Source organism: Rhipicephalus sanguineus, chromosome 7 (genome assembly GCF_013339695.2).
Source record: "Rhipicephalus sanguineus isolate Rsan-2018 chromosome 7, BIME_Rsan_1.4, whole genome shotgun sequence".
In the NCBI taxonomy this organism is placed as follows: Eukaryota; Metazoa; Arthropoda; class Arachnida; order Ixodida; family Ixodidae; genus Rhipicephalus; species Rhipicephalus sanguineus.
Window position 1 is genome coordinate 167,642,477 of NC_051182.1, and position 12,480 is coordinate 167,654,956.

The following is a 12,480-nucleotide window of genomic DNA, read 5'->3' on the forward strand; positions in this document are numbered from 1 at the left end:
GTGCGCCTAAATCTATAGGTACACGGGTGTTTTTGCATTTCGCAACCATCGAAATGCGGCCGCCGTGTCATGGAATCGAACCCGCGCACTCGAGCTTAGCAGCGCGACAGCTTATGCAAAGCACCTCATAAACTATCTGTACTAAACAATGAATAAACTCCAAACTTCAAAGAGGCGGTGTGGTCACTACGACAAGAACCCGAGGGAACATATTAGACATTAAGGTATGTTAATTAAGGTATTCATGAGTAAGAACTGTATCATCGCTGATACCACTGGCACTTATCGCTTTGAGTGCAGAGCATACTAATAATGCATATGCTCGAATCTGACGACGTCGCTTTATGGTATCGCATCTGGAATTCAGGACGCTTGTTTATTCCCAGACCAAAAGCTGCTGCTGCCGCTGTTTGATTCACAACACGAGCTGCTATCTTTCTGAGGGCATTTAACAATGGCTATTTGAACGCAAACACGCCTCGGCAATCTCAACATCTAGCGAGGATTAGTGACCGCACGCACGCGAAGCTCGCATCGATGATACTTTGAATATGTTTTCCGTAGCGATAGTAACAAGCCCGCATTGCAGCTATCAATGATAATAATAATTTTGGGGGTTTTACGTCCCAAAACCACGATATGATTATGAGCGACGCCGCAGTGGAGGGCTCGGGAAATTTCGACCACCCGGGGGTCGTTAAAGGGGTACTGACACGAATATTTTCAGTTGTTTTTTTTTTTTTGCGTCAAATGAAAGGTGAAGCCCTCAAGAGCCTAGAAAAGGTAGTGCTAAGCGCGAGTGCGCCCTGAAAAAGTAATTACAGTATGTTTTTAAAAGCTAGTTTCGGTTCCTACTGTACCCTGGCGTCACAACACGGTATGAGCTTCTCGTCACGTGCTCGCACAGTATATAGTGACGTTTCCACGCACAAGCGGCCATTTTGGAAGTTTTGATGACGTACAAGCGGCCATCTTGGAAGTTTTGGTACCTAACGTCATCACAACAAGCCAGACTGCTGCTTGAAGTCACCAGAATTTGTACTGTAGCCTGACGTCAAGCTAGTGCCGATGTCAGTAGGTGCGCAATGAAAAAATTGACTTTAATATCAAATTAAAATATCTTATCAGCATTTGCTGAGCTTCACACTTGCTCAGAGCCGTCTCTGCATACAGGAGATATGTATGGCAGAGTAAACTCGCCTTCGAAAAAAGGTGTCAGTACCCCTTTAACGTCCACACAAATCTAGGCACACGGCCTCTAGTATTTCGCCTCCATCGAAATACGGCCGCCGCGGCCAGGATTCGATCCCGCGACCTTCGGGTCAGCAGTCGAGCAGCATAACTACCAGATCACCGCGGCGGATGGTATAATGGTTTTATACAGTCGGTGGTAAATCTTTGAGCTTATGCCTTAAAAGATATAGTTTACGGAAAGCAGAAGAGCGAACGTTATTTATACGTAAACATCTATGCGTTTGACGCAGTATACACTTTATGAATTAAACAAGTTACTTAATCGGTTTCCTTCTTTTTTTTTACCGAGCAGTACTGATGTGACACTTTCTACGTCTCTGCTTTGTTGTAAGCTGAAATATTAAATTCAAAATTTCCTGGAGGTAGCGTTAAACTAACAGTCGCTACTATCTAAAGGCTAATAATCTCGATGTTAATAATAACTGCTGGGGTTTAACGTCCTAAAACCACGATATGATTATGAGAGACGCCGCAATGGAAGACTACGGAAAAGACTACGGAAATTTCGACCACCTGGGGTTTTTTAACGTGCACCTAAATCTAAGTACACGGGCCTCGAGCATCTTCGCCTCCATCAAAAAATAATCTTGAAGTAACAGCGCATGCTTGCACTGTAACAATTCGCACGAACACACACACGCGTCAAATACACGATTCAATGTCGTCGATGAGGCTTGCAGCGACAAATAATTACATCGGTCAATGGTGTTCCGCATCCTCTCAATTTTTGTCGTTATTCGTTTAATTATCCTATTACATTATTACGTACCCTATATTAAATGCGAAGCATTTCTTAGCGAACCTCAGGCACTTTGGGCGTTTCTGTCTGTCTGTCTGTCTGTCTGTCTGTCTGTCTGTCTGTCTGTCTGTCTGTCTGTCTGTCTGTCTGTCTGTCTGTCTGTCTGTCTGTCTGTCTGTCTGTCTGTCTGTCTGTCTGTCTGTCTGTCTGTCTGTCTGTCTGTCTGTCTGTCGCTGTCTGTCTGTCTGTCTGTCTGTCGTCTGTCTGTCTGTCTGCTGTCTGTCTGTCTGTCTGTCTGTCTGTCTGTCTGTCTGTCTGTCTGTCTGTCTGTCTGTCTGTCGTCTGTCTGTCTGTCTGTCTGTCTGTCTGTCTGTCTGTCTGTCTGTCTGGTCTGTCTGTCTGTCTGTCTGTCTGTCTGTCTGTCTGTCTGTCTGTCTGTCTGTCTGTCTGTCTGTCTGTCTGTCTGTCTGTCTGTCTGTCTGTCTGTCGCTGTCTGTCCTGTCTGTCTGTCTGTCGTCTGTCTGTCCTGTCTGTCGTCTGTCTGTCTGTCTGTCTGTTCTGTCTGTCTGTCTGTCTGTCTGTCTGTCTGTCTGTCTGTCTGTCTGTCTGTCTGTCTGTCTGTCCTGTCTGTCTGTCTGTCTGTCTGGTCTGTCTGTCTGTCTGTCTGTCTGTCTGTCTGTCTGTCTGTCTGTCTGGTCTGTCTGTCTGTCTGTCTGTCTGTCTGTCTGTATGTCTGTCTGTCTGTCTGTCTGTCTGTCTGCTGTCTGTCTGTCTGTCTGTCTTGTCTGTCTGTCTGTCTGTGTCCTGTCTTCTGTCTGTCTGTCTGTCTGTCTGTCTGTCTGTCGGTCTGTCTGTCTGTCTGTCTGTCTGTCTGTCGTCTGTCTGTCTGCTGTCTGTCTCGTCTGTCCTGTCTGTCTGTCTATCTACTATCTATCTAATCATCTAGGCTATATATCTATCTATCTATCTATCTATCTAGCCGCCTACGTCTGGGCGCTCTCCTGGTTGTCTCCATAACTTGTAATATACCAAAATTGGCACAGCAGAGGATCAGTGTATGGTGAACGCGATTCACTGGTCATGACATGAATGACGCAAAATACCTGTCGCGTACGTCATGAAACCCTTTCTTCTCAGTCACGTGTAGCACATACCCGAATACCAGAGTTCATGTTATGCGGGTGTGTGCCACAGGTGATACAAAGTCTCAACCAACAGAGTAACCGCGAACACGCACATTGATACGCAAGGAAAGTGATAATATTATTAATTGTTGGGGTTTCCTGTCCCAAAACCACGATATGATTATGAGAGACGCCGTAGCAAAGGGCTCCGGAAATTTTGACCATCTGGTATTCTTTAACGTGCACCGAGATGGCACAGTACACGGGCATCTAGCATTTTGCCTCCATCGAAATGTGACTGCCGCGGCCGGGATCGAACCCACGACCTTCGGCTCAGCAGCCGAGCACCGTAACCGCTACACCACCGCGGCGGACGCAAGCGAAGTGAGGAAGCTGAAGACATAACACCCCTGGAAGACGCTCAACTACCATGCACTCGTTCATGTGGTCCACAACGTGGACCACGTTGATTACGCAAAAACCGGGATCAATGCTTCCTACAATAAATCTGCCGAGAGAACCAGGCCTCTATCATTACCAGTGACTTCAACATTTATTTATCAAGACCAAACAACGCCTGGTCTTTATACTACGAAAAAGGCGGCTTGAATGTGGACAGGGCATCAAGAAACCTCGCAGGAGGCATCATAGATCATTTCATCGTAAGAGGCAGGGGCGTAGATAGGGGGGGGGGGGTTCAAACCCCCCCCCGAAATTTTTCGGTTTTGCCTGCGTATATATACACGCACACATACAAACGCACGCACAAACATACACAAATTATAGTTCAACACCCCACCGAAAAAAATTTCTGCCTACGCCCCTGGTAAGAGGCACCCAAGATTTCCACCAGCTGTGCGTGTACGTCATAACAGACAAGTATAAGCATAACAACTCTAACTGCGACTGTAACGTACGTGCAGTGCGCCAGAGCGTGCCACTCGGCTGTGTGTATATATATATATATATATATATATATATATATATATATATATATATATATATACACATTATTTAAAAATACCTTACAGGCCTCTGTTGAGGCATTGTGTAAGGGGGGCAGTACAGAGGGAAACTTTCGTGAATGAAGCTTAGTTGCGAGTAACGGCTGTCCTGTGCATCTCTGTTCCTTCTTTCTCCTGTTCGGATTCGCGCTATCCAGTATTGAAGATTATAAGCACTACATATCAGCTTACCGCTTCCGGTCATGGTAACACCCATGTTGGCATCGTTACGCAACAGTAAACAACTGGTTATATAATACATATACTCTTCAACATATGAGTGTGCGTATACCTCTTTCATTTGTCTAGCGTCATTCCGTAACGTTTCGCTCAATGTGAAAAATTACGCCAGTCACCATCACGCGCATGCTTCGCATAACATCGTTTCCCACGGTACGTGGGATCTGCCGAATTTTTCTTTTTAAATTTCATGCTTTAACTTTTCGGGTGACACTAAAATACTTGCACGCCTTCACAGCGACCACCAGTTGCCAAAGTTAGCCGTTCTACACACAAAAACCTCCAGAAAAAAAAAATTCCTGGGTACGGCCCTGATTTTGCTATGACAGATGTCCCACTTTGGCCTGTCTATAAGCTTAAAATACATACATTGCAACATTGTGCCTCTGAATAGTAATAAAAATATCACTGCATGCGTTCTGGTATCCCAATGCAGCCAGATTTGAACCTGCGACCTAGCGCTCACATGCAAAATGGCCAGCTTAATAGGACTGAGGGGTATGTGTCTGGGTACCGTTTCCTCAACACATAGGGTACATTGTGCAGTTTTCATTTCATTTCAATTACTGCACCCTGCGGGCGAAACAAGGCATTACAGAAGGTGGCGGATCACAGGTTACATGATAAGTTGTACAACATAAGTATTCGCACAATTCAGTAGGGATATAATACAATGACTGAAAAATCAGACTATTACAAGGTATTAAAACAATGTAAGATATACTAGAAATACAAATATTAAAAAATGCAAGAATAACAAGACATACATGACATACGGGTAAATAAAATGCCATTCTGGTTAGCGATGTTGTTCAAGGCATCGCGAAACAAGGAATTATCATTATTAGATACAGTATTTTCGGGAAAGGGCAAAATGTGTCTGTGCTGCTAGAACTGCTAGAACGTGAACCTTATAACAATGATCGACGCGACACATTGTGCGGAGTATGAATAAACATGTCATGTTTATTGCCATAGGTGATATTATTGTACCTTCAAAGTTGCGAAAACATCTAAATGAAAGATGAAAAATATTACGGCGTCAGGTGTGCTATAACGGTGGTTTGCAAAGCAATGTCTTTCAGCTGCAATCGCAGCGTTGCAAGCAGCGCGGGCGTGTTATCAAAATACGACGCAGCGCAATACAAACCCAGATATTTCCCGCTCTCGGTGTATTACCCCTCTATTCAGATCGTTACCCAACTCCTTCTGTACCGTCTAACACCAGAAGCCACCACCACCTAAACATCGCGCCTTGTTTTGCTTGAACACACACTTTTAAATACAGCCGTTTTCCTTGTGTAATCGAAAACGGAAATTGCCTGTGTCTACTCGTTCTCTTCCTTTAAATCTATTCTTAGAAACTAGAGAATAGTAGGAACATTTATTTAATTTTGCTCGCTTATATTCATATTGTTTATGTTGTTCAGTGTTCTGTATTGACACCCACTCCTGCCGCAGCCCATCATGGCGGCAGCATGTAATAATAAATAAAGAAATTATCGCAAAAGATCACAAACACAGACACCGTGTGGATAACTACAAGCGTACACCGACTTGAACACCAAACCACCCCGACCACGCTTTCAATAATAAAACGCCGCCGTAATCAAGCCATCAGATCGCAAGCTCAAAGAGAATTTCACGTAAACACCATGCTGGGAAGATAGAAACAACTCCTTTTACCGCTGCACAAATGAAAAAAAAAAAAAGCGACAGCGAATCCAATTTGCAACGCGCGATTACTTGAGATGCCAGCCAAGAATGCAGCACCGACGCCAGGTGTTTTGCTTTCACGGCCACCGAAACGCCGAGGTGTGTGTGTGCTTCCTGTAAGCATTCTGGTCACTCGCAACCTTTTTTGTATTTTCTTCAATTAACATACCAGAGAAAAAAAAAACGATACTGAGAGAGAAAGAATTGACGAATCGAGGAGATTCAGGCTCCGGACGACACTAAACAGCATAAAGAAAGCGAACGGAAGTGAGCGCGATAAGACGCCACATTTTTTTTTTTTTTCGCATGTGTGCGTGCGACGATCTCCCCCACCCAGAGGATAGGTTTCGCAAATATGTAAAACGACTGTGGGCCCGCACGCGACAAGACGGGCGAATCGAGATTGCTTGCAGCTGCATCCTTCGGTGTCGGCCAGGAAATGGGGAGTGCCTACGCCGCATACGTCGAACCAAGACTACGCGAGAAATAAACATGCCTTCGTGACAGATGGGATAGCCTCGCTTCGGCACGCGCAGTGACGTAGGCCGAAAATATTTCTTGCTCTTTCTCCCGCCCGTCCCATTCCAGTCTCACCGCCACCGCAACCGCGTCCAAAATAAACACGCCGATCCCAACCACGGTACACAAGCGGCGCGCGCCGCTAAGCGCGAAAATTTCAGCGTGCACTACTCATTACCGGCAGCTTTGTCCCGTAACGCCGATTGCGGGCGTGTAAGCGAATTAAACGGTCCGTTAAATCAAGGTAACACGAAATGATTAAACGAAGAAAACGCAAGAACTGACGAGCGACGCGTCGGTCCGTCGTGAGAAATAGGCCTAGCGACGACTCCGATGCAGCGAGCGCGCGTCACTACGCCAGCCCCCGATATCGCACCTCGTTCGGTGCACAAAAGGGCGGTACGCGTGGTAACTGGGGCCACTCGCTTAGCAGTACGGACCAAACTTTCGCGACGCTGTCACGGGTTTCGAAGCGAACAAGAGCTTACTCGATAGCCGAGGGAGCCAAGCACTCACCGTGGTTCTTTCCAGAATAGAAGCATTCTCCACTGCGGTAGCACCCGCGAAATCTCTTGTGCGCGACGGGGAATAACAACAAAGCCCGGATTGGCGTAAAGTTCACTCGTTGGATGTTCCTCCTCCCCGAAAAAAGCGTATCCCGAAGCAAAGTAGCACACGCACGAACGATTTCGGACCAAAAAAGTGACCCGAATTGGCGTACAACACGCTCGCTAAACTTGATACCAAACGACACACATATGAGCTTTTGGATTGCGGCTCGGCTCAGCCTGGCTCGGCTTTCTGACTTCTGGGAAAAAACGACCACGAGGTGGCTTTGAAAAAATAATGCGTGCAGTTTCGGTTTGCTAATGTATTTATCGAGAACCTCTTAGGGCAAGTTACGTTTGTTTGATACTTTTTTAGTATTTAAAAAATATTGTAGTTTTGTATGCGTGGTATGCGTGTGGTCTAAACCCACGCATTTAACAAGCCTTTTTTTTTTTTTTCCTGTGTATCTGTTACAAATTTCGAAGGCGGTGCCTTTCTTCGCTTAAATTTGTGCTTAATAATCAAAAACTTTTTCCTAGGCATGCCTTAAACAGCACCTATTTGTGAAATCAACTTCGTTTTAATTATACAGAATTATTTTTGTTATTTTTACAAAACACTCTGAAAAGCGGCGCTGCATTCGCTGTAATGCGTAGAACGGTAGGCCACATGGAGCAGCGACGGTAGCTCGTTAGCTGTGACTAGTAGCTGAACATTTAGCTGTGGCTTATTGTGAAGCTATTCGTATTAAAGTCTTCCTCATTTGTTTGTTTTGGACAAGATATAACGGAATACGCGTTGCCGGCTCATCACACTGGTTTTCAATATGGCAGCCTCCACGTAAAATAGAAAATCTCTCGAAGAGGAGACTTCCGCGATTTGCTTGCTTGTTATGTCACTTTGCTTTCGCCCCGGCGCCTTCGATCGCAACGATTTGGAGCACCTAGCAACGGTTGTCGCGCGGCGCGCATAACCGCCGAGATTGTAGGTACAACAAATCGTCGCTTCGCGACACGCAGTGCAAGAGTCGCTCGCTAATGACTTCCACAATCACTCGTCAAGAGCTGGAGAAACACAACGCCAAGGACGACGCGTGGATTCTGTTTCGAGGCGAGGTTTACGACGTCACCAGTTACGTGAAGGAACATCCCGGGGGTCTCGCTATCATCAGGTACGCCGGCAAAGATGCCTCCACGGCCATAAGCGAGCAGCCGGCTCACAGATGTGTGTTCAACTTCATCCTCTCGAAACTGAAAACTTTTCACGTTGGTAAACTGCAGGAGTCGGCTGAAAACGCGAAAGACATTCCAACGTCGTCTTCTTGAAGAAAAAAGCGAAAATGTTGCGATACGGCGGTGCCGCGTCACACTTATTGTGGACATCTGAAGTGCTCTGAGGACTCACGTCGCGCAGAAAACACCGAAGTTAATCACTGAAGTCTTGGATCAGCGTCCCTACCTGCAACGTTTGGAAGAAATAGGTTGTTATCACTCAGATACAACACGCGCAAGTTTCCCGTGTGCTCTGCCAGTGACAGATACATGCTACGCCTGTATCAGTCAGTACCTTTTGTGGTGTTGTTTTCAGATATTAGCTTTCGAGCTGTTCGAAATTTCGCCCTGCATGAAGTAATGACATCACCTTTCATAACGTTGCATTTTACAGTACAGTGAAGGCTTCGGAAGCTTTTACGTTCCGATCATGAGGCGCAGCAAGGGATTCTAGTCTAAGAAAGCAGGTTCACTCGCATCCCAGGATGATCGTCTGCGTCGGGCCCAAGGGTTGTGGCAAGACGGCGCTGCTGAAATGCCTGCAGCAACGTATAAGCGGCAAAGGAAGAAACGTCGAGTTACAGGACACGCGGCCTACCATAGGAGTCAACATGACGCTGCTGAAAATCTCCAAGGACAAGACGTGCCACGTGCGCGAAGTGGGCGGCGAGATGGCGCCGTTCCTTCACCAGCAGACCTCTGACGCCACGGGTGTGATGTACGTGGCTGACTCTTCGAACGTGTTTCAGTTTGGCGAGACTTACGTCACTCTTCTGGACCTGCTCACCCTCGAGAACCTGAAGAGCGTCCCTTTCCTGTTGGTCTTCAGCAAAACCGATGCCAACCAGGCCGTGCCTTTGGATGAGTACAAGGACGCCATGAGGCTCGCCGACGTGCTCAGTGCCGCCACCCAGGACATTGCAACGGTGGACACGAGCTCTTTGACTGGTTACGGGATGGACGAGATCATCGAGTGGATGGCACGTGTCACTGCAGGCTGACCCTCGGGCACTGAAACGGTCATATGTTCGGGCCCATTCATTAGAGGCCTTGGATGGCGATGACCCCTAGCCATTGGGTCCCCAAGCTCTTGCGTTCGTTTGTACACTCCCGTGGGCACGTAGCCAGGAACTTTTTTTCGGAAGGATGGGGGAGGGGGGGGGGGCACTTGATGAAGGCCTTGACTATTTGAGGAAAGCACCTATTTTTCAGTACCTTAATGAAAACCAGCAAATAATCAAGCCAAGGAAGGTATATGGGGACGTTAATTTTCGTGGTTTAAGTGTAATGTAGTGATTGTTTTCGGTATTTGTAGTAATTAATGTGTATAATAAATAAATATATTAATTAATAATCGTATTAATTACCGTGTGCGTGGCTTTAAACATTACTTCATTAATAGCTTTATATTCTTAGTTTTTAGATTAATCTCCCTTATATTTTTGTACGGACGGTTGGGGAGGGGAGGGGATACTCCTCGGGCTCCTATCTCGCCCCTGATGGCAGCAGCCCTGCTCTCCCCGCATTCTTCTGTTGACCAGTCTCCCCCTCCCCCCAATGGGAACTACAATATAACGCAAGAGCTTGGGCACGCAAGGCGCGCTTTGAGGCCCGGGCACTAAAGCTATCTATTGACTGATGGTTGTAGTAGTTATGTATATGGAACTTCTGCTTGCTGGCTGTAAAACTACTGGAACAATATATAAAAATAATTGTGGGAAAATATTGATCTTTGATAACGTACAGACATGTGAGTCACTCGCACTGCGACTCATGTTGGTTATGATGATACCAGAGAAGTACAACTGTGCTTTGCTACTCGTTGTTCCACTGTGTTCGAAAGGCTCGTTTCTTTGTTTAGACACAATCAATGAGACCTAACGAGAATTAAGACGAGGAAAGCTTTACTTTGCTTAATTGTACTTGTATAATTTCTGAAAATTTAAGAAGGTAATCGTGTCGTGTTTTTTTTTTTTTTTTTTTTTGGAGGGGGGGAGGCATTAGGAATACCGTATGTAGCCAAGCTGGCTGACAGCGAGATCACGTTTGATTTCTTTCATCTGTGTGACGTTTACTATACGCGTGAAAGCGGTACGTGCCTACCGCTTTCAGTTTTTGTAGTGGTCCTTCCCCTCCGAATGCAAATATTTCGATCGTAAGACCAGCACGGACAACAACGTAAAAGCAATATTACCTCAATACTTGCGTTTTCTTTGATTAATGGCTGATTCCCACTGTGGGAGATGGGCTAGGAATCTGATGACTGGTCAAGGTTATTAGTCAAAGGAACATGATTACAAAATTGTTAGGCGAAAGCATTATATCAGTCGGGAAAAGTGACCGAGTGCGATAACACGAATGGTATACCAAGAATAGGATCACGTTACACGAGACTGCGACATGAGTCATATGGGATGTGACGTCGTCATGGTAATACAGATCGCCGAAATCTGTTCCGTCATAATGACATATGACGACGTATTCGCATGAAATCATTGCTTGGTCAAAGGTGGGTCGATCCTGGAGGCAGTGCCGCACCACGTGAGGTGCAGAAATATTTGGGGGGGGGGGGGGGGGAGAAGAGGGTAAATCCAGTCGACTGAAAAGAAGAAGGGTCCCTCATGAGGGACTACGAATGACACCCTAAAGAGAATATTGGCAAAATTCACCCCCTACTCGGCCAATCCCTTGCATTGGGTATGAGCCATGCTCGGAGGAAAACAACAACGACCCTGCGAGCTTTTAACAGAGATCTGGAAGTTATAATTACGAAGTTGCGTTGCCGAATTCCATAATTAAATTTTTATTATATAGAGCCGGTTTGGCACCATCACCCCGTTGTTCTTATTGTAGGGAAGAGGAAACAATAGAGCACTTTCTGATCTCATGTTAGAAGTTTTCTGCATTACGAAAGACATCTCTAGAAACGCCGTTACGAATAATGGGATTAGAGTTGAGAACCTCAAATTTACTATCTAGGTGCACTTACCCTTGGGCACAGCAGCGGGAAAGTATGCGAGGCCATGCAAGATTTCATAGAACAGTCAAAGAGATTTAAACAATAACCACAGTTCAAAAGTTCCATAGTTAACCAGAAGCAAACAGCAAGATTCGTTTCTATATTTATGTATTTCCTATTTGATGAAAATTAATTCCACCCACCTTCTTTATTGTTTTTTTAATTATTATTCTCACAAAATTAACTGCTAAAAATCTTTTTGTTAAGCAAAATAGAAAATTATGCTCAGTATTAGTTTTTAAATAATTTTTCCTAAGCTACCCGATTCTTGGCCAATCCCCCTGAGTGGGTGTGAGCCAGCAGTACAGGATCTACATCTACATCTACATCTACATCTTTTAACAGCAGAGCTGTTCTAGGGCTGACCCCGACGACAGATTAGTGTCCGCGTCGCATGTCACGCTCCGGTTTCCAGATACACCCATAGATGGCGTAACCGCCCTGATCGCGGACGAAGCGGTAGCCACACAGTGGAAGGGGGAAGGGCGGCTCTAGCGTGAATAGGGCCTAAAGCCGCTGTAGCAGGGGTGGGTGTTCTTTCCTATGCTTCTCTAATCTACAAATAACGTCACCACAGACATCCACACAAAATCACAAGGGAAGTACAGGATAATAAGGCGGCAACAGGGGCTAGTTGGTACGTCTTCATGCTTGTAGTGCGCTGCCAGTGGACACGGACGAGAGAAAAAGAACCGAGGAAAACAACACAAGATGATGCGCAAACTCACAACTACTTTATTTCGATCATGTACAGCCTTATGTACGTACAAGAAAGAAGGAACACGAAATGATCGAAATAAAGTATTTGAGAGATTGCGCATCACCATGTGTTGTTTTCCTCGTTTTTTTTTTGTTTTTTTTTAATGCGAAGCATTTCTTAGCGAACTTCTGCGACTTTGAGCGTATCTATCTATCTATCTGTCTATCTATCTAGCCGCCTACGACTTTGAGCCCTCCTGGCCGTTTCGTTAATGGGATGTATACCAAAATTGGTATGACATAACATGACCGTACTACGAACATAAATGACAGGTCACAACATGAA

At 45.6% G+C, this 12,480-nt stretch overlaps 1 protein-coding gene across 1 annotated transcript; it reads left to right on the forward strand.

The window, feature by feature from the left end:
- The first annotated feature begins 8,478 nt into the window (after positions 1 to 8,478).
- On the forward strand, positions 8,479 to 10,246 carry LOC119400532 (ADP-ribosylation factor-like protein 11). The gene is made up of 2 exons (XM_037667595.2): positions 8,479 to 8,625; positions 8,901 to 10,246. The coding sequence occupies exon 2, from the start codon at positions 8,902 to 8,904 to the stop codon at positions 9,415 to 9,417; it is 516 nt and encodes a 171-aa protein (XP_037523523.1). The 5' UTR covers positions 8,479 to 8,625; position 8,901; the 3' UTR covers positions 9,418 to 10,246.
- The last annotated feature ends 2,234 nt before the right edge of the window (positions 10,247 to 12,480 follow it).

Excerpts from the sequence above, each read along its gene's own strand:
- LOC119400532 (XM_037667595.2), top strand. The coding sequence starts at position 8,902 with ATGATCGTCTGCGTCGGGCCCAAGGGTTGTGGCAAGACGGCGCTGCTG.